Source organism: Zingiber officinale, chromosome 6A (genome assembly GCF_018446385.1).
Source record: "Zingiber officinale cultivar Zhangliang chromosome 6A, Zo_v1.1, whole genome shotgun sequence".
Taxonomy (NCBI): domain Eukaryota; kingdom Viridiplantae; phylum Streptophyta; class Magnoliopsida; order Zingiberales; family Zingiberaceae; genus Zingiber; species Zingiber officinale.
Window position 1 is genome coordinate 6,951,290 of NC_055997.1, and position 27,685 is coordinate 6,978,974.

A 27,685-nucleotide genomic window follows, 5' to 3' on the forward strand; every position below is an offset into this window, starting at 1 on the left:
AACATAACACTCAAAAGAATATTTAAAAATCAAAATTCAAATCTCCATAAATTGGTCAATTGACACAAACTAAATTGATCTAAGAAAAAATGGGTCTCAAACACAAAATTAGAAGAGCAGGAAACACACTGATCAAGCTTGGCATCCCGATTGACACTGCAGCTACAAAATGTGTATAAAGATATATACAATTCTGTGTTCACAAGCTACAAAGCATACAGTGAAGCAAACGAAATAGTGCAAAATTGATAGTAGAATCTGCATCTCTGGATGATAAAGACCCTCATTTCACCAATATTAGAGCTCGTTCAATGGCATGTTTAAGGCCTATTATAGAGAGAGATTTTCTACTTTAATTTGAGGTCCGATCAGTATTCTGTTTAACTTCACACTCTGCAAAGCGAACTTCTGGCAGGTTCAGCAATGTCACTAGTACATTGAGTTGGAAAGGGATCAAATCATTGCAGACAAACATCTTCAGGTGACTCATGGCAACATGCTGATTCTGCTTTATCGTTCTCAGTCATAGCAGAGCCAAATACTTCAAGAACCAGACCTTGAATCTGTTTCCTCAATCCAGAAGCTTCCTCGGATTTGAACCACTTGCTACCAAACTGAACGATGACAGAGGATAATGAAATTAGAACAGTATGTAGTACCAGCTACAAAACACTAGAAGATGTCTTGCGCACCATAGAGAGATATTTCCTTCTAAATCTTTCAGGTGTGTCTTCAATAAACTTCTTCATGAAGTAGAGCACAAAAAGACCACAGTCATATTCATTTTTCTGCTGGGGTACCTGGTACCAGGAAGATGATAAAGAATTTGCCCATGGTAATTGGTGCAGCCATCATATTATTGATGTATAACTTAATTCAAATGATCAGCTGGCCTAACCTACTCACGGTATCTGAGAGGACCTTCAGTAATATCTATTTGCAACAAACTTACACAAAAGAATATATGTAATTCAGCACGAGGGAAGGTGTTATATATATGGTGTGTGTATGATGAATCATAATCATATGCAACAATGGAACTGGAGACACTCAAGGAGGTTATTTTCAATATCACATGCATGTCCCATAAGTCTATCTATGCTACTTGATGAACCCAAGAGAATTTTCATCAATCATGGAGAAATATGGCATAAATTGTAAAGGATCTTTGAACGAAAAAAAAGGAGAATAAATGATTTGAAAATGTTCACATAAACTTACTGTTATTGTTTTGTAGTCAATTCTGCACGAAAAGTTTTTCCGTATCTTATCTGTAAAAGGAAGATCTTGGAGAGGAGAGTTTTGATTCATGTAACTCCATTCCTCTTTCAAATATCTGCAGCCAAATTAGATTTGTTGTGAATATGTAAGAATGATTTATATATTTAACAACAGATGTAAACTGATTTTCTGACGCAACTCTATTTTCGACACCAGGAAACTTAGCATAATATCATTCTGAAGCTCTAAAATACTTCAATTTGGCGCATGTAGTTTAGGCACAACCAACAAAATGAATAATGAGTCAGGAATACTTGGTCCACTAACATTTGCAAGAGCAAAATAGGTAAATAATTACTGCAAATGACGGCTTGCAGGTTGAAAAAAGTTTTTTTTTAAACAAAAGAGAGTGAAAAAAAAGCGCATGGAGGTTAGAGGCATCGTAGGTCGCCCATGGCACAGCCTATCTTGTCTCCTATCATGCCTGACATGACCCATTAAGGGCCATATTGTGTCGAGCCTGGCCCCAACATGAGTCCATGTTGAGCGGAGGACTTGTGGGCACGAGCCAACAAAGGACTAAAACAAGTCATGCTCCATCCTATACAAGACCAACACAACCCACAAATCTTATCCACCCCCACCAAATTTATATAATTTATACAATAAAAAATATAATATCAAATAATTGTAATAATATTTAATAAAAAAATATTATTTTAGTAAATATTTATTTTAATTTTTCTAATTTGTTTATCAATTTCATTTTTTTCCAAAAATATTTTTAAATTATAGATTTTAAAAATAGGGCATTAGAGCTCAGGCTGATTCCAGTCAAGCAAATCAGGCTTGCCACGATTGTGCCTAACTTCATCTCAAATTAGGTTGTGCCCTAGCACAGCCAGATGAGTTGAGGTTGTGCTGGGTCTTAGTTGTGTTTGTCACAAGTATAGTCCATTAACTCCCCTATTGGAGCTTTAGAGAAGTTGACATTTGAATTATGCATAACTATTATTAGAAACCCTTGCGCAAAATTGTCGCAGCCAATTTGAATATATGATTATTGAGAATGTTCCTCTAAATACTGACAAATTGAAAAGTTATATGAATGCAACTTAAATAAAGAAAATGGTTGACATTAATTGAGTAAATAACTTGAATTATGCATACATCATGTGCCATTAAATATATAACTTTATGTTAGGCACTTATTGATCAAATTGATTAACTTAAGCAATCAATCAATCTATATATATATAAATCCTATATCACCAAACATAATGAACTAATTAACCTGAACCATCTTAGGTCCATATAAAATGTTGAACTACAAACTGTAGCTTGTCTATTTGGCAAGAACCTAATTGAGTAACTCAACAATAACTTGGATAAAATTTGGAATTCAAAGGTAGGGCGTTGATTTACCTTGCAGAAATGCCTCAAGAAGAGGCTTTTAAAATAGTATGATTTGTCCATTCAAAATCAGAATAAAGCCAAATTGTGATTGAACAATGTTTGTCAAAACTCAAAACCAAAAATAATACAACTTACAAAAGCATATTACCTAGGATCCCTTTCTATGTTGGTGAACAACTGTTTTATCGATCATCATTATCATCAAGCAGGTTACCCACAACTATTTGGAGTTGGTTACATGATATCATCCACCATTCAGCTAATGAGCTCTTTGCAAGGCTACATCACTAAGAATATTCAAATTAATTAAATTATCTTTTATCACATTAACAAATGATTAATATTTTCTATTATCCACTCTAATAAATTAAACTCATCTACCTGTACAATTTATTGGTCATCTTGAATATGTCAATATCATCTAAAAGGCATTTTCTCTCATCATCTATTGAAGCTATACCTAACTATTCTTGAATATTATCATTTTATTCCTTCTAGTAACTTTCCAAATCCATTTTGCAGCCTTATATATGCTACACTAACTTTTTGTATGTATTACTTCCAAATATTTCTTTTATTAGTTTTTTCCCTTAATTTCTCCATATTTATTTGTTTATTAGCTAAAAACCATATTGCTTAAACTGGCAATTACTTGGATTGGACTTGGGATTTTAACAAAAAAAAGGACAGTCCGATGCACGAAACTCCCGCTATACGGAGTCCCGGGGAAGGATCCATTGTACACAGTCTTACCTTGCTTTTACAAGAGGTTGTTTCCAAGATTCGAACCCGTGACCTTTTTGTCACAAAGCAACAACTTTACTATTGCGTCAATGCTCCCCTTCGACTTGGGATTTTAACAAGCTAAAATTTATTTACCCTCATTAATCTTTTGTAGAAATAAGCATGCAATGGGGGATTATTGCATAAGCCTACATGACCGAATAAGAGGATTATGAGGAGACTTTCTAAAACAATGGATTCGTCTATCCAAATAAAAATAAATTTGAGTAAAGATACTTCACAAAAATTAAATACACATACTAAAGCTAAAAAGCATAAGACCCGCACCCTTAAATTTTTTCACAGTTGTGCCACCATGCTGGTCATAGTAGTTCTGACCAGCAATTACTTGAGAATCTCAAGCAATAGAAACTTCAGGTTAGTTTGTGCAAAGACAAAAACTTTAAATCATTTTCACCAAATATTTGGTCCGGACTTTAGGCAATTTCCAAGCAATGTGGGGACACCTCATGGTCCAGTCATGTCAGTTTTGGACCCACCTTTAGGCAAATTTTATTAAAACCAAAAGAAACAAGGCAATTTGAACAGTTCGACTGCGAATCAGACCCCTCTGGCCTAAGTTTTAGTCCATAGACAATTCAAAGCTAGTCAAACCAAGTTGAGAGTTATCTGAAAGAGTGAAAGCCAAATCATGGATGAGTTAGACAAATAAACCTGTATTTTCATTTTTTTTATTACTTTCTAAAAAAATCAAATCATTTTGGTTGGACCTGTCAACCAATGGAACAGAATAGTCAACAGCCACTGCCTTACTGGTCCAGTTTAGAAGAAATTATTGTAAGGGAAATTACCTAGAAGGGCCAAAATAATGGTTTTACCATCCCAAACTCCAAACAGCTATTTAGAAACTGATGTGGCATGGCATGTTTGAGTGATTTGGCAAAAAAAAAACAAAAACAGTTGGCATGGTCGTTAACTCTCATTTCTTGTTGTTTGACCCTTTTTCCATTTATTTTGGTCAGTTTGGTCCAAAACGACAATTGAAGTCACTGATTTGATAAGCAGGTGTCATGATTTAGAAAACTGAAATTGACAATTTTAACAAGAGACCATTAACTAGGATATGGTGGAACATTATAATAAGAGAGTAAAACTAACCCCATCTGTTGTTTTTAGCCAAAAGCCAAATCAGATCACACCAGCATGCTGAATAAGCACTCTAATAGTTATTTCCCACAGCAATGTAGGACAGGTCAAATATGTTCAGTGCAAAAGACTGTTGACGCGGTCCACGTGGCGTCAAGAAGTCAATGTAGCAAATAAGGTGGTAGTCAAAGTTAGGGTCGAGGAGAGGAGATACACCGCTCGGGTGATGATCAAGCTAATCGAGAGTGGGCAATTCATTCACCAAGAAAATCCTTATCGCTTCTAAGTCTTACTGAGCGGGTTTAGAGAGTACAGTCACCGCTCAGCGCTCGGGTACCCTTTCTTAGTTTTGAGAAATCGTGTCATAACTCGGCATCCTATTGCTCGAGCGGGTTTAGAGAGTACAGTCACCGCTCAGCGCTCGGGTACCCTTTCTTAGTTTTGAGAAATCGTGTCATAACTCGGCATCCTATTGCTCAGGAGGCAAATTATCGAGTCATCGATTGATAGAATTACTGCATTAACTCAATATGTTATTATGGCCTACATTAAATGTCCAACGCCGCTTATATTCAGTGTTCATTACAAGCTCATAGATACGTGAAAAAAGGGAACAGGCAGAAGAAGCAAATTAATAGTCATGTGCATTTACTATGTCCTCATCAATCATAGCCTCATTAAAAACTTAGAAGGAGATAAAAGATGTCTTGTAATTAATGAGCCAATAATTGGTTCATTACTTTCTTGTAACAAATGCAGCCTCATTAATGAGATGGTGAAAGGTTTGAGGGAAAAGTGTATAAAAGGATAATAAGAAGAAAGGAAGGGATGATATTTTTGGCTAATGATCATTTTCTCTTCTCTAACTAGATTAACTTAAGCATTGCTCAGTCGCATCAACTCTCTTGCCAACACACCGGCAAATCCTCCTGGAGAACCTCGGAGCAGTGGAACCGCCTCACTTATCTCGTCCTATATCGAGGCCAACCGAGCGCTCGGGATTACATCTGATTAGGCAGCAAGGAGGGGCTCGATCAACAGAATCATCCGCTGGGCATTTAATGCTTTCCAAGTAGTCGTTTCCACCTACTACCAGAAGATCAAGTTTCCAATTGACAACCGGGTAGGTGAAATAAGAGGCGATCAACTAGCATCCCGGAAATGCTATGTAGATGTTGTTGGGACCTCGACATCCGCTAGAAGGGGGATGAATAGCGTCTCACCGAAAACGTTGTTTCCTACACTCGTTAGTACGCATAGTAGAATACAAAAACAAATACTAACAAGAGAAAGACAAACCCAATGGCACATTGATTTAACGTGGTTCGGAGATAAAGCTCCTACTCCATGACTGTCCGTAAAGTAGACGATCCCGATCCGACGGTGGATGACTCCTCGAAAAACCTCCGACTAGCTCACGTAGCTCCTTGTGAGTGGAGAAACCTCACCACAACTCACACAAGCATGCTTGGGATGCTAGGGCACTTGAAAGACTATTAATAGGAATTAACCACCTTTATTTCGTCAACCTTGCCCAAGCACCCCAAGCTTTATTAAATAGAGCTCGGAAGGAAAACACCAAGCTAATTTCCCACCAACAGTCGACTGGTAAAAACACCAATCGACTGGTCCTAAGTGGAATTTCACCGTTATAAATCAACGACTCGATACCAGTCAACTGATGAAAGTATCAGTCAACTACTCCATATGAGTTGAGTGAACAGTGACATTCTGTTTGCTACTAGTCGACTGATGAAAACACCAGTCGACTGCTATAGTGATTGTTGCAGTAAAACCCTAAACCTAGGATTTTACCTGAGTACAATCTCTCATGCACTCGTCCTTGCCCGCACAACCTAGACCTAGTCTTCTAGCCTCCTCCATCAACCTCGCGTCCCTCGGATGCCTCCCCATCCATTCACGCCTTGCCTTCTGAAGCTTCCATCGATCTTGTCATTGTTATCAGGTCTTCCTTTGCCAAGAGACCACGCCTCGAGGACTTCATCCATTGCTAAGTCACACTTAGGGGTGTAATCGAGTCGAGCCGAGACGAACTCTTGAATATTTGAGCTTGACTCGTTTATAATCGAGCCGAGCTTGAGCTTTATTTAACGAATATATTCATGGCTCACGAGCTTATTCGAGCTTTTATCAAGCCTAAACGAGCTTAATAAATATAAATCATAAATTTAAATATTCATTAAAAACTAAATTATATATTTAGAGAAAATTATAATATTATTATTAAAATTTATAATTTTATTCTAATAAATAAATTTAATATATTTGTCTATATTTTTCATAAGTAGAGTGTAAAATCTATAAATTCAATATCAAAACTATTATTTTTTTAATTTAAAAGTTGTTTAATGAGCTTAACGAACGTATTCACGAGCTAACAAGTCGAATATTACGAAGCTTGAGCTTGGTTTGTTTATTTTAACGAGCCTCATTAAACGAGCTCAAACGAGCTTTTATCGAATCGAGCTTCGAATAGCTCGCGAGCGGCTTGGTTCATTTACTCCCGTAGTCACACTTGAACTTATGTTGCCAAGACTACATGCTTGGACTTACACTGCCAAGACTCACCCTTGGACATTCCTCCTTTGCCAAGATCACACTTGGACTCTCCTTGTTGTACTTATATCTTGCACACTCACAATGCATATCAAATACAACAATAAATCTAACTTAAACTTTGCCCAAATATCATAACCTAGGGTACCTAGATTGCTTTAATAGATGTTATTCAGCTCGAGTAACGAAAAGCTAGAACCATGAAGACTTTACAAATAGCTCAAGAGTTTCCATTACCTTGACCAGATAAAGAAGAAAAGCCACACCGCCCTAAAGAAAAAGAACAAGAAGAGATTTGTGTACATCCCAAGCGGGAGGAAGGGATTACAAGAATATCTGCCGATCTGGAGCTAGGATTGAAGCAGCAACTAATATGCTGTTTGAAGCAAAATTATGATGTCTTCGCCTAGTCACCAAAAGAGGTCAAAGGCATTTCTCTGGATCTAATAATGCACAAGTTAAATATATTACCAGATTTCCGACCAGTCAAACAGAGAATGAGGTATTTCAGTGGAGAACAAAATCAAATTATCGGAGCAGAGATTGATTAACTACTGGAAGCAGGATATGTAAGAGAGGTGCAATTCCCGACCTGGCTCACAAATATAGTATTACTCTCAAAGTCGGGCGGTAAGTGGCGAGTCTGTATTGATTTTCGGGATCTTAATAAAGTGTGCCCGAAAGGTTGTTATCCTCTCTCGCATAGACCAGATGGTAGATTCAACCTGCGAGTATATTTGTATGTTGGATGTCTTTCAGGGATATCATCAAGTCTCGTTGGATCCAAATGATCAAGAAAAAGTAAGTTTCATCACTGCTGACGAAACATTTTGTTATGCTATGTCGTTCGGTCTCAAAAATACAGGAGTCACTTATCAGATGATGATGGATCGGATATTTAAACACCAGATCAGGCAAAATCTTAAAGTTTGCGTGGACGACATACTTATTAAGACAATTCATGGCCAAGACTTGATCTCTGATATTCAAGAGACTTGTAACACTCTAAGGCAGCATGAACTTAAACTAAATCCAAAGAAGTATGTCTTCAGAGTGAAGAGCGGACGTTTTCTGGGATATATGGTGACCGAGTGAGGTATCAAGACCAACCTAGACAAAGTAGAGGCTTTGCAACATATGACTCCTCCCCGAAACCTTCAAGAGACTCAAAGGTTGTTGGGCCAAATAACCGCTCTATCAAGGTTCATTTCCCGAATGGCTGATCGAAGTCTGCCCTTCTTCAAAATCCTTTGTAAGGCTTTAAAATTTGAGTGGGATGCCAAATGTGATCAAACCTTCAATGAACTCAAGGAATATCTTGCTAGATTACCTATGTTATCCAAACCAGTAGCGAACGAAACACTATTTCTGTATTTATCTGCGACTGAGCAGGCAGTCGGCTAAATTCTATTACGGCAGGAAGATATTATTCAATACCCTATATATTTTCATAGTCATTTATTGAAAAATGTAGAAACAAGATATTCCGTACTACAAAAATTGGCCTTAGCATTGGTCTTTACTAAGACCATATTTTTTGGCTCATCCTATTATTGTTCTCACAAATAGCTAGCTCGGTCGGGTTCTTATTAATCCTGAAGTTTTTGGGCGGCTTGTAAAATGGACAATTGAGCTGGGAGAATATAACATTCAATATCAACCTCGCACGAGAATTAAAGCTTAGACTCTAGCAGACTTTATGGCAGAGGTATCCAATCCAAATTATGATGAGACCTGAAAGATATATGTGGATAGTTCTTCCAATCGGTTGGCTAGCGGAGTAGAAATCTTGTTAATTTCACCTCGGGGGTGATGCCATATAGTTAGCCCTTCGGTTTAATTTTCGAGCATCTAACAATAAAGTTGAATATTAAGCTCTATTATCGGGTCTTCAAGCAGTAAGAAGAGAAGGAGCCGCTCGAGTAATTAGTTATTCTGACTCAGCTCGTGTGGCACAACAGTTGGAGGGTACTTTTGAAGTCCAGAACGAGCAGCTGAAAAGATATATCGAGGCGTTTAAACAGTTTAAGATTAACTTCCAAGAAGTGAGCCTTCAAAAGATATCCCGAGTGGAGAATATGAGAGCAGATAAACTAACAAAGATGGCAACTGCTTTAGCCTCGTGGGCGTTGGATAGCTCGAGTTGTCAAGCTCTGTACATAGTTAGATAAGCAATACTACCGCGAGGGAAGAAAATTGACGAAATTCTATGATCTCCTTCCCAGAGTGGAACACTACCTGCCGACTTAGCTAAAGCTCGTATACTTAAAAGAAGAGCTGCTCGGTTTACCTTGATCGGGGAGAAATTATATCGTCATGCCTTTGTTCATCCTTTACTTAAATGCTTTGGACTTGATGACACTGATTGTGCCATGAGGAAAATTCATGAAGACATCTGCAAAAATCATATAGGAGGAAAATCGATAGCTCGAAAGGTGTTATTGGCTGGATATTATTAGCCTACATTACAGATGAACACAGTTAAATTTGTAGCCTTTTGTGAGCATTGCAAGAAGCATCAGCCTCTGTCACATTGCCTAGCTTAAAACCTCCACACTATGTCATATCCCTTTGACAATGGGAAATGGATAGTAGGCTCTTTCCTAATCGATCCAAGACAAAAAGAAATTCCTACCGGTCATCATCGACTATTTTTCCAAATAGATAGAAGTTGAGGCCCTTGCTCGGATCACAGAAAAAGTGATCATGAAAACGTTATGGCAAAACATTATTTGTCGATATGGAATACCTCACAAAATAGTATCTAATAACGGTCGACAATTTCAAGGACACAAACTTCGGCAATGGTGTGAAGGACTTGGCATTCAGCAAGTTTTCATTTCTGTAGCTTATCCTCAGAGCAATGTAAAGGTTGTCAATAAGGAAATTATTCGTGGCCTCAAGATCAATCTAAAAGGTAATTGGGTTGAAAAACTACCTGGCATCTTGCGACTTATCAAACAACTCCGAGAGAAAACATTGGTGAAACTCCTTTTCATTTAGTTTATAGAGCAGAAGCAGTGGTGTCTGTCGAGGTAGGAGAAGAGTCAATTCGTAGGCAAAACTATGATGAAGAATTTATCTCGACCATGGAGTGTCAAGCATTTGCAGCTCTACAGAAGTCATTGAATCTTATCTCCTTCATGTTGTTTGAAGATAAATGTATGCTTCTTTTTTTAAAATAAAAATTCATTACTACTCAGCCTTTCTATTGAAATGTCATAAAATCCTCTAACGAGGGTTCAACCTTCTCGAGCGAAAGCTAACAAAAAGACATCCTCTAAATGAGGGTTCAATCTTCCCAAGAGGAAACTAACTAAAGACATCCTCTAACGAGGATTCGACCTTCCCGAGCGGAAGCTAACCAAAAACATCCTCTAACGAGGATTCAACCTTCCCGAGCGGAAGCTAACCAAAAACATCCTCTAACGAGGATTCAACCTTCCCGAGCGAAAGCTAACCAAAGACATCCTCTAAATGAAGGTTCGACTTTCCCGAGCGGAAACTAACCAATGACATTCTCTAACGAGGGTTCGACCTTCCTGAACGGAAGCTAACCAAAGACATCCTCTAACGAGGGTTCAACCTGCCCGAGTGGAAGCTAGCCAAAGACATCCTCTAATGAGGGTTCAACCTTCCCAAGCGAAAGCTAGAGTTATACAAAATGCGAAATTTTCTAAGTGTTATCCTCTCAGAAAGGCAACTGCAACCTATTCAGCATTGCATTATGCTCTCCCCGATCAGATATACAACAAACATACAAAAGCTTAAAGACACAAGTCTGTATAATTAGAACATCTATAAGCAAGGCAAGGATTTATATAAGCTCTAAGGACTTCAGCAGCTCAAAAGTTGTACAAAAATTAACCAAGCTATAAATTACTTACAGAGTCTTTTCAGGCTTAGGTGACTCCTCCCATACTTTTTCTAAGTCTAGAAAATTTATGTTGGTACCTAGGGGAACCAATCCCGCTTTAAAAATTTGTTGGGAAGCTCCTGTTTCAGTCTCTTTAAAATTTGAGCGACTAGCAGATCGGAATATTCCTCAGATTTTAAAAAGTCTTCTTTGAAAGCCGCTCGGCGCTCTCCTTCTTGGGCTTTGTAAGAAGTCATCTCTGATTGAACGTCATCCAACAAAGTCACCACCTTCGCTTCACTCTGAATAGCGTTAGCCATCTACTCGCAAAGGGTGGCAACTTCTCCATCAGCCTGTGTTAGCTGGCCTTGCATATCAGCTACTTGTTTATCCGAGGTAGCAAGCCAGACCTCCTGTTCGATGAGTGGGGAAGTAAGCTCAACCCGGAGAGCTTCCAGCGAGATAACTTTGGCCTACAATGATTTTTCCCTCTGAATTGTTTCATCCAGATTGACTTGGAGGGAAAATACTTGTGCCATGGAAAGTTCGAGTTCCTTGCGAAGCCCAACAGCCGAGTTTCTCTAGAGGCATTCTTCTTTTGCCCGAGCAGCTTCTGCTTTAGCCTCTTTGGCCGCTCGAGTAGGTTCTTCAATTCACACTTCCAAATCGGTGATTTGTTGTAGCAGTTGACCGATCTGCGTGACTAGCGCGAGAATGCAACTATAGACATGCATGTGTTCTGACCATAGCTACATAAAGAATTTCATCTAACTTAATTGATCACGTCGGGAAGCAAAGGCAACAAATGTAAAACGTGAACTTTAAGCATGGTACTATTAGTGCAGCGGCTAACTTCTAGCGGGTCCATTTTTTCTAAAGACTTTGGCATAATCACCCATCTTCAACAGCTGTAGCATACTGACCTGACGTGTCATGCCTTCCGATCGGCTGGGACTGGGAGGAATCCGAGGAAAGACAAGGCTCGAGGAAGATTCTAGCTCGAATACCAAGTCACTTCTTGTCGGACCCACTAGAACAATAGGTAGTGTCTTAGATACAGAGGGCACAGAACTGGTGATTGGAAAACTAATTAAGGGTTCTCCAGAAGGCTCCCTAATAGTAATACTTGTTCTTGGTCGAGAGGAAGGTCTCTCAAGCGAGACCGCCGCTCGACTAAAAGGCTTGAGGCGCTTGCCCCTCCTAATTCTCAAAGGGGAATCTGGTGCTTCGATCTCCTCGTAGATCGGGGAAAGTGCCACTCTACAGATCTGGGGGAGCTGGATCCGCAGTTGGGTTCAGGGACCGAGTGAACAATATCTTCCACTCACTCGGTCACGAGTGATAGTGCTTAAGAATCCGCCTCAGAGGTGGTGGCCTCTCGGTTGGATGAGACAATCTCAATGCTCGTGCCAAAGGGCTCTCAAGGGGGAGGTAGGTCGGCCTCACCTGAAGCAACATCAGCGGCATCCGATGAAACTTTTGGAGTCGCCAGAGCCCAAAAGTCTACTCGGTCTTCAGGAGTTTTCCCATCAAAACGCCCAACATTGTATCCTCTGCAGGTCGACAAGAAAAGTAGGTTCTCACAGAAGATGAAGACTAGGAAACGCTTACCGAGCGACTTCTCCAGATCGGCTGCGTTAGAACTTAAACGAGCCCGATAGAGGAGGCCCTCATTTTGGATGATGGCGATGGAGTTGAAGCACATGCCGACTAGTGTCTCTAACGCCCGTTGATATTCGGGATTCTTCTTATACTTCCCGAGTGGCGGTGGTTCTAGGAGCTCTACTCTCCAGCCGGTAGGGAAGTTGAAAGGGGTCGGCGGTTTCAAATAGAAAAATTTATTCTTCCAGCCTTTGTGAGACGAAGGACTACCTTCTAAAAACTTACATCCCGATTGGGACATAAAATGAAAGGCTCCTAACTCAAGTCGCTTCGGATGAAAGAAGTAGTAGAAAAATGTAGGGGTGAGCAGGATGTTATATAACCGAAAAATCATAGCCACCCTATATGGAATTCTAATAGCATTAGGTGCCAGTTAATGAAGAGAAATTCCAAAATACGTACACACGTCTCTAAAAAACTCGGGAACAGGGAAGCAAAGGCCGCTCTCTACCTAGCTATAAAAGAATGTGGTGAAACCGAGAGGAGACATCGAGGGCACTTAGTTCCCTCTAGGTACTCGAATCACATAATTAGAAGGAATGTCATAGTCTTGCCAAGTGCCCCCCGAACTCCCGGATCATAGAGGAATGCATGGTCTTATACCATGGGATGAAAGTCATTGGAAGTTTTTTGAGAAAGAGACTCAACAAACAAAGGGAGCTAAAAGAAAGTGAAGACTTACATGAGAATAAGGGAGTATAGACGATGAAGAGAGACGTCGGAGACTCAAACAGAGGCGACAAAGAAGATGAAATGTTTAAAAACCTTAATATAGCATTGATTCCTCGATGTGCGTCGTCAGATCAAAAGTTGTTAAGGGGCGGGATTTAATTGACGTCATTGGATGTGGTGCAAACTTCGAGAAGTGTGCAAACTATACTCATCTACGTCAGCACTTTGGAACCGGTAATAGTCAATCACTTGATGTGACCATGATGCGACCTCATTTTCGTAAATGACGACTCGTAAGGTTATTGGTCGGCTGAGGATGACACGTCACCAATCATGGCACGCCTCATTAATGGGCGTCACGACTCATAAATAAACAAATCTCTCCGATTCTTCTACAATAAATAAATGCAAAAGGCTTTCTTCTCTCTCTCCACGTGGCAATGATAATCAGCTTTTAGTTAAGTCACATCCGCAGTCAATTAGCTGTACACTTCCTTCGACTGAACTAAAGGGGGAGGCTTATGATGTGGCGGTCCACAAGAGGTGTCATGTGGCGTCAAGAAGTCAACGTAGCATATGAGGTGGCAATCAAAGTCAAGGTTGAGGAGAGGAGATGCACCGCTCGGGTGATGATCAAGCTAAACGAGAGTGGGCAATTCATTCACCAGGAAAGCCCTTATCGCTTCTAAGACTTACCGAGCGGGTTTAGAGAGTAGAGTCACCGGTCGGCGCTTGAGTACCCTTTCTAGGTTTTGAGAAATCGTGTCATAACTCGGCATCCTGCTGCTTGGGAGGCAAATTACCGAATCACCGATCGGTAGAATTACTGCATTAACTCGTTATTGTGACCTACATTAAATGCTCAACACCGCTTATATTTAGTGTTCATTAAGGGCTCATTGATACATGTTTCTAGGTTTTGAGAAATTGTGTCATAACTCGGCATCCTGCTCAGGAGGTAAATTACCAAGTCAGCGATATGTAGAATTATTGTATACGCCGCTTATATTCAATGTTCATCAAGGGCTCATAGATATGTGAGAAAGGGGAATTCGCAGAAGAAGCAAATTAATAGTCATGTGCATTTACTATGTCCTCATCAATCATAGCCTCAATAAAAACTTAGAAAGAGACAAAAGATCTCTTGTAATTAATGAACAAATAATTTGCTCATTACTTTCCTATAATAAATGCAGTCTCATTAATGAGAAGGTGAAAGGTTTGAGGGAAAAATGTATAAAAGGATAGTAATAAGAACGGAGGGGGTGGTATTTTTGGCTAATGATAATTTTCTCTAATTGGATTAACTTAGGCCAGTCGCGTCAACTCTCTTACCAACACTAAGGGTGAAAATGAGTCGAGGCGAGCTTGAGCTTGGGTCGGCTCGAGCTCAAACTCGAGAAAACTAAAGAGGCTCAGCTCGAGCTCGGCTCAAAACAATGAATTTAAATGAAAAAACAAGCTGCGCAAGCTGGGATTCGAACCTTCAACCTTTGTTTACCTAATGAAACACTCTAACCACAAATACCTCCTTAACTTATTATTTAGTTTTAAAGTAGAAATTATTTTAAATATAAAAATATTAAATTAGCCTAGCTCGAGCAGGCTCGACGAGCCATCGAGCAAGTATTAAATGGGCTCAAGCTCGGTCAATTCTGAGCTCGAGTCGAATTTTGACCGAGCTATTCGCGAGCGGCTTGACTCATTTGCACCCCTAACCAACGCACCGGTGAGTCCTCTTGGAGAACCTCGGAGCAGGATCAACTGTGAATCATAAGGTAATTTTCTAAATCTTAGTTTGCAGGAAATAGTTAAAAATATGCATTTTAAAATTATTTCCTCCCCATGCCTTCTAATAGTTATTTCCTACAGTAATATAAGGCAAGTCAAATATGTCTAGTGCAAAAGATTGTTTCCTCCCCTTACCCTTCCTAGTTAGCCATCGAAGTAAACTCAGTCTAAAGGTCAAGACAAAACGCAAGTTGGAGCTAAAGCGTTTCTAGTAATTTGTAAAACATGTATGGATATGAATCCTACAAACATATACGGTATGATGTGTATAAAAGAGAATTTCTAATGCTATCCATGCTACGAAGAGCTACAGAAATGTATTTTATTAAATTTTTTCTAGAATAATTGACTATTCAGTGTTTTCTATTAAACTTTTGTAGAGAGCCAGAATCAACAACCTAAGTTGTTGCATCCAACCTCTTGATCCTGAATTTCAGGAAATTTTTAATCCCAATCCTAAAATGTAGAATGCTTTTGGCTGGCTTGAAATTACATGACTCATTCATTCACAATCACTTGATATGCTCTTTGAGTTGCGGTTTACTGAAAATAAAAGGCAGAAGCTCACACCATTGGTCTCTAAAATACGACAATAGGGCGTGTGGATATAACAAGAATAAACATGTGAAGTATATTAGAAGTAAAAAAAGTATTTCACTGACAACTCACCGGTCAATGACCTCAAATATTAAATGGCTACTGTGAATGCCTAATGAATCCAAATGAAGGACAATTGGACCCGATTCATCTTCTTTTGCAGGAATACAGATAATCACCAAACTCCAGTGCATACTGCTTACAGAAACAGCATAAATTTAGTAAACATTGATTTAAATAATTTTGCACGTTCTGTGCGCTCGGCTGGAATTATGCTATCACTTCAAAAAGAAATGCAACCTCATCGGTCACAGAAACAAGAGAGTAGATATCTCTGCAACTGCAGCCAAAAAGTATAAAACCCATTTCTACTAAGAAGCTATTAATGGACTTTTGAGAAAAATATAGGGAAAACTAGTATGACTCATCTTGTTTTCCAGTTTTGTAAGAATCACTGATCTTCCTACCGTATTAACGACAGAAGGCAGATATCGGATTTTTATCATTCCCTCAAATTTTGTAAACTTTTACTATGCCAAATAAGCAGAATATGAGTAAAGTAAAACATGGAATGTCGTTCATCAAAATTCTTTAGAGGCTAAAGCTAATACAAAAACAAATAACACCCACATAGCATATCCTTCATCATATAGGTTTTTTCAAAAAAAAAAATCAACAAAAAAATGCCAGAGGTTGGATAAATGATTCAGCTACTTCGTGAATCTGGACAAATAGATGCATCAAAACTAGCAAAAAAAATAGTAGTAGTCTCTCAACTACATCAAGAGAATGACATGGAAAATGCTTGAAATTCACATTAATACCTTTAACTAAGATCGCCAATACCATTTAATCACTGTGAGAATGGAGCACATTCAAATACATGAAAATGAAACAAAAGACTACTAAATCCGTTCACATTATTGGTATGAAATGGACAAAAGTACTCACTCTCGGTGAACAGGAATGAAGATGTAAGACTTTTGAAATATGTTAACACCTTTCCACCATCTCCTCAGTTTCTCAAATTCCTTGTTAGCCTAATAAGTAAAGTATTCTAGTTATCGCTTTGACAAAAGTGAATGAGAAATGAGTGCAAGCTCAATTCATAAATATGTAGAGCGAAACAGGTGAAATTAACTAATTGGTTTCAAATGTATATAATATGCAGGCAATGCTACACCTCTAGTCGTCCATGGAAATTAATGGTGTTTTTATGTGGTCAGAAATAGAGAAAAGAAAAAGAAAATAAAATTATAAATTTCTCTATCTTTTGTTTAGTTGGAGGGAAGTAGAGAAGGAAGAAATTTCAACAACAATTACTCTAGTTTATTTCCAATTCAACTCAGGCAAAACAAATGAAGTTTAAGCATCTAATAAATACACATACTTAAACTACTTCATTTCCTTCCTAGTAAATGCTGAAAATTCCCATCATACGTCATTACACTGAAATTTCAGAATCACTATTGCACAAAACTCTCAAGTTGAAATGCATAAATTGCTTGAAAATTTAGAACAAGCATCGACCTTTTTTCATAAAAGAATAGGCAGAGATACCAGAAATATATAATAATTCAAGAGGTCTCCCGTTTTGGTGTCATGCAACAGTGTCAACACAATGCATCACAAATATGATGATAATAAGGATAATAAGAATACGCAACCCAGCTATCAATACCTCCCCAACAAAGCTAAACAAGTAATGCAGAATAGGATAGTTTTGCACTTCCAATACAGACATGCAAGTATTCTACAAGAAAATTTAAAAAAAAAACAACACAGCATGTTAGCAATATGTGACAAACAAGTATTCAAAATAGGTAAAATTGTACAACTGCAACACTCACTGTCATTTTCAAACATCAAAATTATCCCACTTACTGAATTTTCAATTTGATTAAAAAGACATTGAACCTGCTTAAGTAATTATGAAAATTCCCTAATCAAAGGAACTTTACTTATAAAAAGTTACACAGATGATCACAATGCCGTTGGAAAAACTTTCACTAACTCTTATCTGTATTGAATTTTTGCAATATTAACCAGAGAATATAAGTCATAATCATGACATGTTACAGAAATAGCACCTTAGGCGAAATTGCTTCCTCAAGTTTCTTGTAAAAGTATGTATTGAAAAAATGATAGCGTTCTTTTGGTCTATCAACCAAGGACAGGGACATCTGCAGATACCTGAAACACAAAGGAATAGTCAATACATGCAAATATAAAGGCTAATCATTTAAAAAAAAATAGCTCTCATTTGCGCACTAAAAGGATGAAAGATATGCAGAGCAAACCAGAAGTGATTTCATATCTAGATTGCATGCAATCAAGTTCGAAGACTTGTAACTATGAACTTGGACCTAATCTTGCATTACAATTTCCAAATACTAATCCCATAGAATTTGTAATATAAAATAATAATTCTAAAATATGGGTTTAGACCAATATTGTAACTTTAACTGATTCGCCTAACTTGACCAATTCAACTAGCCTAACTAGTTTGTCTGATGCAATCAAACAACCTGAATAATTAACTCGACTCAATCAAGTTGATCGGCTCAATCAACTGGACCAACCCACCCGACTTGACCAATTCAACCGTTTAATAAATTTACCCAACTCGTACATTCATCCAACTGGATCAACTTACTCCATTCACTCCTTTTATCATCTCTATTTTATTTATCAAAGATAATTTGTTAAGTAGTATTATATTTAATAGAGGTCAATGAAATTTTCCACCTTTTATAGTAGGGAATCAATGGAATTAAATGATCCATTTTTTAGAATGAATCATGCCGTCTCAAATTATCTAATCCAGTCGCAAACATTAAAATGGAATAATATACACATTTTCCATAACCATTCTCATTAAATTCCAGCCTAATAAAAACACCCTAAATGATACCAATATGTGATAGCAAAAATATTAACTCAAGAATCAAGAAAATCCTTATAAGTTGATTTTATAAGGAAAGCTTCTGCATGTCTTGTAGTACTTACCGAATGTAAAAATTCATTATCGAAGATGTCAAGTATGATTTAGGCTCTAGACATGCTATATCTGAGTAAGAAAGCTGTACAGATTCAGGATCCTCCCTGTTTCAAGTAAAGACACTTTAGTTATGAGGCTTTGGGGATGATATTAACACCCATAATTTGTATGTTCAAATATTTGAGAAGACTGACCTTGAAGGGTAATAAACAATCGCCATCTTCCTGGAAAAAATAAAAATGCTCATTAGCAAGACAGTTTGACAAAGCAGCAGTTAACTAACATAAAGAAGGAAAAAAAGTTATACAGTATCACCATTTATCAGAGCCATCTTCTGATGTCTGTACAGGGTGAATTTCTTCTTCATCCAAAAGAACAACTTTATTAACCTATTTCCATTATGAGAAATGAAGAACTTACGGCTTATGATATAGTGCAAGATAATTACAAAGATTAAGGGAGAACTTCCAAATGCACATTTCTTTGGTTACAGTGTAGTATATCTTGTAGCAACAAATAAGTGGCAGAGAAAAGGCTACAAACTCAAATCAATCACCAATAATATTTGTCTTATCGACTACTATCTTCAGGTTATAGACTTGAATTATTTGTATCTTACTATCCAATTATATTCTTTGGTTAAGTATGCAAAGTTGAGTAGATTGATTTTGATTGGATTACTTATCTTCTTTTTCGTACTTCCTGAATTTTCATCCAGTTGTCATTATTTTTTTTTTGCTAGATTTTCATATGGTCAATTATTATGGTCATTTTGGTACTAATTTGTTTTTTTTGGAGTTATTGTTATTTCTTCCAATTTTTGGTATTCAAGATTTTGTTTTTAATATTTTGTTTTAAAACAAAATGTTAACTTATTTAATGTTAATACAGTAGCTGACAACAAGACATCATTGGTTCTAGGTAATCAATCCCATTTCTCTTTCAAGAGTGATGCAAATCTTTTTTTTTCTCCAGCATTCTGAATGTCTTCTTAATTTTGTCTGATATCATCAGATCCTCCACTTCATCTGAAAATTTTTCGCTCAAAATAACTTAACCCGAACTAGTCAGCTTTAGGAAAAGTGCACTGGATTACAGATTGTTGAAATAAAGAGTTTTTAATATTCATCATATTTCAGGAGAATTACATATGCTTATATAGCCACACAACCCTAAGCATCAACTTATTAACAAAAGATAAAAAGACTTATCTACCCTTGCTTCTCACAACACTCCCCCTCAAGTTAAACATATATATCAAACATGTTTAACTTGCTAAGAGAAGAGTCAAACACAACTTGGGGTATAGCTTTTGTAAACATATCAGCAAGTTGATCCTCAGACTTAACATAAGGCAGACATAGCTCTCCAGAATCAAGTCTCTCCCGAATAAAGTGACGGTCAATCTCAATGTGTTTAGTCCGGTCATGTTGTACTGGATTATTTGCAATATTGATTGCTGCCTTGTTGTCGCAATACAACCTGAGAGGTAATTCAACCTTTAATCCTATGTCTGTCAACAGAAAACTCAGCCACAACATCTCTGCAAGACCATGTGTCATGACTCGATATTCAGCTTCAGCACTGGACCGTGCACAAACATTTTGTTTCTTACTCCTCCAAGTTACCAAGTTTCCTCCCAAAAAAGTGCAATAACCAGAAGTGGACCTTCTATCATCTCGAGAACCAGCCAAATTCTTCCCCTTTGGGGGATCAACTAATTCCCAAGTACCATTTCTGTTAAGAGCCTCCATTTCTTCGTTCATTGCTTCCTGCCACCTTGAATCCCTTATAGCTTCATAATAGGAAGAAGGAATAGCATGGTTTGATAATTGTGAAACAAATGCATGATATGAAGGAGACAAACGAGAGTATGAAACATGGTTGGAGATAGGATGTTGAGTACATGACCTGACACCTTTTCTAACAACAACCGAAAGGTCCAGCTCGTTCATATTTAGAGGTGCGGTTGGCTCAACTGATGAGGATAACTGCTTCACAGGATCAGGAGCCAGAGCATCCGATTCAACCAGCCGATCCATAGGAGGTTCTTGCTCGTGTCTTCGTCGTTTATAAGTAATAATATCTGGTGAAGACTGTGCTCCCAGTGATGGAGCATCTTTTCCCAGTGATGGGGCATCTTTTTTATTTTCTATGACATCCAGTGGAATAGGAGAAGAAACCACTTGAGGAACGACCACTTAAGGCACAAAGGAAGAGGTAATATTCTCCCCCTGAGGATGAGACTGAGGAGAATAATAAGACTCAGACTCAAAGAAAGTAACATCCTTCAAGATATATCTCGTCCTAGTAATAGGATCAAAGCACTTGTAGCCTTTCTGGCAAGTGGAATACCCTATAAAAACTCCTCATATAGAACGAGGATCAAGTTTAGAAGATTTGGGACCAAGAACATGTATAAAACAAAGTGAACCAAAAACCCGAGGTGTAAGGGAGAACAACTCTACGCTAGGATGAAGAATAGTGAGAGGACACCGGTTCCCGAGATCTTTAGATGGCAATCGATTGATGAGATAAGCAGCGGCAAGAACAGCATCAGCCCAGAAATATTTGGGTAAGTGACGTTGAAATAAAAGTGCACGGGTTGTTTCAAGAATATGACGATTCTTTCTCTCGGCCACTCAATTTTGTTGTGGTGTGTAGGGACAAGATGACTCATGAAGAATTCCTGAGTCTTCAAGAAAAGTATTTAGAGACTGTGCAAAGTACTCACGGGCATTGTCAGAACGAAGAATCTTCACCTTTGAGTTAAATTGGGTTTCGACCATTCTACAAAAATTTTGAATGAGACGAGGAACTTCTTCCCTGGTTTTCATCAAATAAAGCCATGTACAGTGGGTGTAGTCATCAATAAAAGATAGAAAATATCGATAGCCATCCAAAGAAGTCACAGGAGAGGGCCCCCACACATCCGAATGAACAAGATCAAATGGAGACAAACTCTTCTTTAAAGACTCAGAAAAATATGTTCTACAATGTTTGGATAACTGACAGATTTCACATTGAAATGACTGAAGAGAAACAGAAAGGAATAGACTAGGGAATAAAATTTTCAAAGACTGAAAAGACAAATGTCCCAACCGAGAATGCCATAAAAGAATTTCTTGATGCTTAGTTCCCAAACACTTGGCTGCAGATTTCAGAGCAGATGTTGTTTCAAGCTGGTAATAATAAAGACCCCCTACTTCACGGCCAGTCCCAATCGTCTGCTTGGTCTCAAGATCCTGGAAGACACAATGATCAGGGAAAAAAGTTACGGAGCAGTGTGGTTGTTTAGTAATGCTACTAACAGAAAGTAAATTGATAGGGACGGAAGGAACGTGAAGTGCAGAGGATAGGAAAAAATGATCTGTAAGTTTTATGGAACCTTTGCCAGCAACAGTGGCTTTGGTTCCATCTGCAATGATCACTTTCTCCTGCCCAGAGGATAAAGAATAAGAAATAAAGGAGTTAGCAGCATTTGTCATGTGATCCGTAGCTCCTGAATCAATGACCCAGGGGCTGTAACACTTAATCCCAGGCCACGGATACCTGTGTGCGCTTGAAATGGAGTAGAATCTGCAGGAGTAGAGGCCGAAGATGAAGCCTGAAGCCGAGAGAGAAGATGCTGGAGGTTAACAATATCAGTAGAAGACAATCCCGTGATAGAGGACACAGAAGAACCAATAGTCTCTTCACTTTCTAACTTTTGGATAGCAATATTACTACTATTAGGAGTCTTCTTAGCATTGTGCTTAAATTTTTCAGGTTTCTTTTCCGGATATTTTTCCCAACAGAAATATGAATCATAATTAGTTCTCTTGCAGTGCTGACAAAATTTGTCCCCTTGTCTTTTAGTTCCCCTAGGCCGAAACTTGTTTGCAGAACCAATAAAGACAGAGGTCTCCCCAATCGGAGGACCTCCAGTGGAAATCCCCTTGTTGTTCATGGTCCTTTTTCTACCTTCTTCACTTAGAATTTTGTAGTAAACCTGTTCTAGAGAAGGAGTAGGATCAAGACCAAGAATTTGCCCTTTTAAACTCTCAAACTCTGCAGTAAGTCCATCTAAAAATTTAATAATTCTGTCTTTTTCCAGAAGCTTTAAATATCTCTGATGATCATCAGTGGAACTCCAATTTTCCATCCGGTAGTAGTCAAACTCATCCCACAGTCCCTTCAGAGTAGCAAAATAGTTGGTGACTGACTTTGAACCTTGTTCAAGTTTGAAAATTTGACTGCTGATCTGATAAGTACGCAACATATCATGTCGACGTCCATACATCTGCTCCAGTGTCTTCCACATATCGTACGCTGTTTTGTTATGAAGAATGACTTGTTTGATGCCAGAATTAACAGAGTTAAGCATCCAAGTCATTAATTGAATATTGTCACGTTGCCAAGTGCGAAAACTAGGATCCTTTTCATCTGGTTTCACTTTAGTGCCATGAAGAATATCAAGTTTATCATGGCCTTCGACATAAAGTTCAACAGCAACTGCCCAAGATGCATAATTTGTCTCAGACAATTTTTCTGATACTATCTGAAGACCGGACCCTCCTGTGCCTGCCATTGTGAAAACCGGTTGTACCTGTCCTGAAGAAGACATAGGGTTCGCAGAAATCCCCGAGGTTTCGCTAGCGTTGTCCACCATTAAAATTTTTCTGGAAGGGGCAGCGGCAGTAGACTGGGCTGAAGAAAAAGACTTCGAGAGAAGGTGAAGTGCAGGAATTCACAGTAGTTTGAAGAAGCTGCTGCTCTCCGGTGACCAGCAGATCACTGCAGCTTTGCCGATGAAGTTGGGGCGGTGGCAACCTTGTGGGCACCTTCGGGAAGATCTGCACATGGCAGAGAGAAGGGAAGAAAGCTTGCTCGGCACCAGGAGATCGCGATGAAGAAAGGAAGAGGAAAGCTTGGTCGGCGCTAGGGCAAAGAGGAAGAAGATGCACCGACGGCTAGGGTTAGGGTTAGGGATCGGAACTTTGCTCTGATACCATGTTGAAATAAAGAGTTTTTAATATTCATCATATTTCAGGAGAATTACATATGCTTATATAGTCACACAACCCTAAGCATCAACTTATTAACAAAAGATAAAAAGACTTATCTACCCTTGCTTCTCACAACACAGATCATTTGTGGTTGCAACATAGACTGAGACGTGCATTGGTGCTTGGTTTACCACCTAAAAGAAAACCATTTCCAAGTTGGCCTCTTCTATTTTGATAATGAAATAGCTTTGTCAAACTGACAGCGAGAACAACCTTCACATACACCAGTAATGTGAAGTTTTCATCTTTAAGATACATGAAGTTTGAACTTGAAAGAAACTATGATTTGCATAAAGAATTGGATATACATAAACATTTGAAAGAAACTATGATTTGCATAAAGAATTGGATATACAAAAACAAGCATACCGACCTTTTCTAAACTCGTTGACACTAAATTCCTAATCTTAGTGTCTGGGGCACTCATCCTCTTCCTAGAATGAATTACACAAAAATTAAAAATTAAAAAATACTAATTGACAAAACATACATTAGAAATACTAAAAATAAAGTCAAAACCAAGATTTTAAAAGTATATGTGGGAGATATGTGGCTGACCTATTGCATAGCGAGCGCATATGCAATATGCGGAGGCAAAAGCAGTATATAAAACACTAAAACTATTTAGATTGATAGCTAAAGTATTTATCACTTACAATACAATTGTTTTAAGTTAGCGCTTACAAATTACAAGCTCAAAGGGGAGTCATGGCGTAACGGTAAAGTTATTGTTTTGTGACCAAGTCACAGGTTTGAATCCTGGAAACAGTCACTTGCAAAAAGCAGGGTAAGGCTGCGTACAATGGATCCTTCCTTGGGACCTTGCATGGCAGGAGTTTCGTGCACCGAGCTGCCCTTTTTTTACAAATTACAAGCTACTGAATAAGGTAGCATAAGGTTTTAAGTCAATTTAGTTTAGTTTAAATACCCCAAATAGGGTTATTAACTATATACATAGGATGCATATGCCATGTACAAACATATATCGTTGCTATGCTCCCCTTTAAAACGTGCCAATGGTCACTTATGTGACAAGCTTGAGATAGAGCCTTTAAAAACCATGGTCAAGAGCAAGGTTCAAATCTTGAGTTGTGCAAGAGTCTTGGACTTCATGATTTGTCGTTTGCGTAAACAAGAAAAAAGGGCCTTGAAACCTTCTTGCCACAACCAACAATGACTCAATCAAAAAGGATAAAGAGGAGCAAAAACTAATTACAACAAGGGGGTCTAAAGATATAAATTTGATGAAAATATACAACAATAAAGAACTTGATAAGTATATCTTGAAAATAAGCTTCAAAGCTCAACATTCATAATGAATACTAAAAATGCAAAGAAAAAATAGACCATACCGTTTGTAATTGTAATAATTCTCTTTAGGACGACGGGAAGAACACGGATCCTCATGCTCATCACTAAAGGACCTCAACTTAAATCTACCAACACATTTGAAAGGTGTTTGCTTTGAAGAATGTTTAGTTTTCTGTGAAGTGATTATAAACCGATGACCTCTCTCATTCTTGTGTAGCTCATTTTCCCCATAGCCATTGGCCTTGCCTTGATTGATAACATTCAAGTCCTCATCAAATGCAGCATCTGCCTGATAGAATATTGAAATGGCTATACCAGCAATGTTATAAAATAATAGTATTGAGAAGGTCGTGCATTTACCTTTCCTTCTAACTTCTCTATAAACTTAGAGGCAAACTTCGATTGTATAGGATTTTCACTGTGATCTTTAACTGTATCAGAGACAAGGAGAATGAGAAGCAATTCTTAAAAGCAAAGCAGTGAAGAATTATTTTCTACAGTTCAACAAACTCTAGATACTATCAAACATACATTGAAATACTGGACTTTAAGATGCTCTAGAATAGTGACCCACATACTTAGGTTATTTCCCTTCCTTTAACTTGTTCTTCTAAAATCACATCAATTTTTTGTTTTACAAAAACTATAAACCTTATAGAACAGCGAGCAATCAAATCAAAGAACATGTATATTTTTCACCTCTTAATAGTAAGCATTGATATTCCTTTGGGAAAATTATTTCAATGTGTGTACTTTATTGGCAGGAAAATCAATATGAAGAGCCACGAATACAATTAGACTTCAAAGAATTCTCTTGTTCCCTTACACTAGCTGCCTTGCAAGTAACAAGGAAGAGTGATTTATCTGCTAGTTGTGACCTGTAATAAATGGAAGGATTAGTTGGAATTTGGAAATATTGTCATTACTCACTCTCCTATTTTCCCTCCCTCTCATTGTCTTTCCAAAGGTAAGAACCTCATCTTTAGATTACCATCTGTTCCAGTTTTTTCTCATGGAACAAAAAAAAACTAAAATCATAAGATTGGAACCTTGGTTTCAGTGTTTTAAGATCTTCCTGAACTGCTGCAGGAGGAAAAAAAATGGCACAGACAAAGTTATAGGATTTGACAATTTAAACAGTGAGTTAGCCAAGTGTGGACCTTCTAAACCAACCAAACAAATCCGACTAGTATCCTTCAACAGATTTGCTTGAGATGATCCAATAGAGGAAACCAAATTAGAGACCCTGTAACAGACTTACAATATCTTCAATCAATACATTTAATAATAATTCACCAAAGTAAATAGTATATCGCAAATAAGCAGGATGAAGTTAGGAAGAAATGGCCTTTAAAATGTAAGCTTTCATTGATACAGCATTTTGAAGTACAGTAAATCCAACAAATGAAGATAAGAAATATGGCACACTTTGAGAACTGCAAAGATTCTTGGCTTCTTGGTAATATATTAATCCAAAAGTAAGCAAATAGAACGTGTGATGAGAAATATCAAATATATAAAAATATCTAAAAAGAAAACTTTATCATAGCTTTGTTATGATAGGCATAAAAACATGGGCGTTAATGTGCAAAACGAGAAAGTGAAAATCAGAGGAAATATTGCATATCTTAAGTCTGCCTATTTTCATTCGGGAAATGTTTCCAAGTATGAATAAAGATTTCAAACTGTACCTGGGTACTCCATATTTTTTGACTGAGTGGTAGCATCGCAACTTCCAGTGTCCTGGAACATAACAAACCAGTAAATTTACAATCACTAGACTTCATCAACGCTAGAGGCTAATATAATAATTAAACTCAGAGGGATCTTTTAACTAAAATTTTGAATGATTTCATCCAATACATACCAATTTATTGTTGTTTGTGCAACAAAAAACGGGAAGTATGTTCCACCATGGTGATATTTTCTTCACTTCAATCTATTTAATTTCCAAATGCAAATTCAACCTTACCTCCTGCCACTACCACATGTTCGTTAACTTCATTCCCATTTGCAACCCATTTGCTCATTATTGAGCCTATTTCATCTCCTTATTTCCATTTAGGTTTTCCGATTAAACGTGAAAAGTGCCTCTTTTAAAACTAACTATTGGGCAAAACCCTTTTTTTAGGAACTCCGTATGTCGCCTCGCATTGATAGAATGTCATCCACTCTATTCCTCCTTCTTCTAAACAATCACACTAACAAATCCTTTGCTTCCTCCATCGAAGCGAATATCGATGGAGCATCCGTCAACGTACCTCGGGGTCACGAACACGATCCCTCCGATTGCGCTCCTCATCCATCTGGCACAGCAATGCCTTCAACTTGGCGCCGCCGTCACTTAGCCGACTCCTAATCTCCGACGAAAGGTGCTTCTTCAACCGCTGAATCGATTCCAGCAACGCATGATCAGCGAGATTCGCAACATCCGAAACCTCCGACGCCACCATTGCGACCACTTCGACTTCCAGAGGCGGGCCGTTGTCGCGCATCTCAGGAAGCACCGTCTCCCAATCAATCTTTATAGGCTGCTTCGCCATCTCCGGCCCAGAAGGAAAACTGAATAAACAGCAGTAAAAGAAAATTAATTAAATTAATATGCGATCTGCAGCGTTGTTTAGGGCAAAAATGCCCAATACT

At 38.1% G+C, this 27,685-nt stretch overlaps 1 protein-coding gene across 2 annotated transcripts; it reads right to left on the reverse strand.

Moving 5' to 3' along the window:
* Window positions 1–21: 21 nt before the first annotated feature.
* Window positions 22–27,685, reverse strand: LOC121995690 (ubiquitin-like-specific protease 1D). Of its 2 annotated transcripts, XM_042549431.1 has the most exons (14): window positions 27,304–27,681; window positions 26,734–26,785; window positions 25,403–25,473; window positions 25,084–25,331; window positions 24,105–24,165; window positions 18,999–19,072; window positions 18,878–18,907; window positions 18,692–18,787; window positions 17,773–17,875; window positions 16,634–16,722; window positions 15,755–15,877; window positions 1,222–1,336; window positions 693–800; window positions 22–614 (listed from the first exon to the last, which is right to left on the reverse strand). In XM_042549431.1, exons 1-14 carry the CDS (start codon window positions 27,583–27,585, stop codon window positions 459–461), a joined length of 1,608 nt encoding a protein of 535 aa, XP_042405365.1. In that variant the 5' UTR covers window positions 27,586–27,681; the 3' UTR covers window positions 22–458. The 2 variants fall into 2 exon arrangements, with proteins under 2 accessions (XP_042405365.1, XP_042405366.1); XM_042549432.1 differs by lacking the exon at window positions 15,755–15,877 and having other exon boundaries at window positions 27,304–27,685.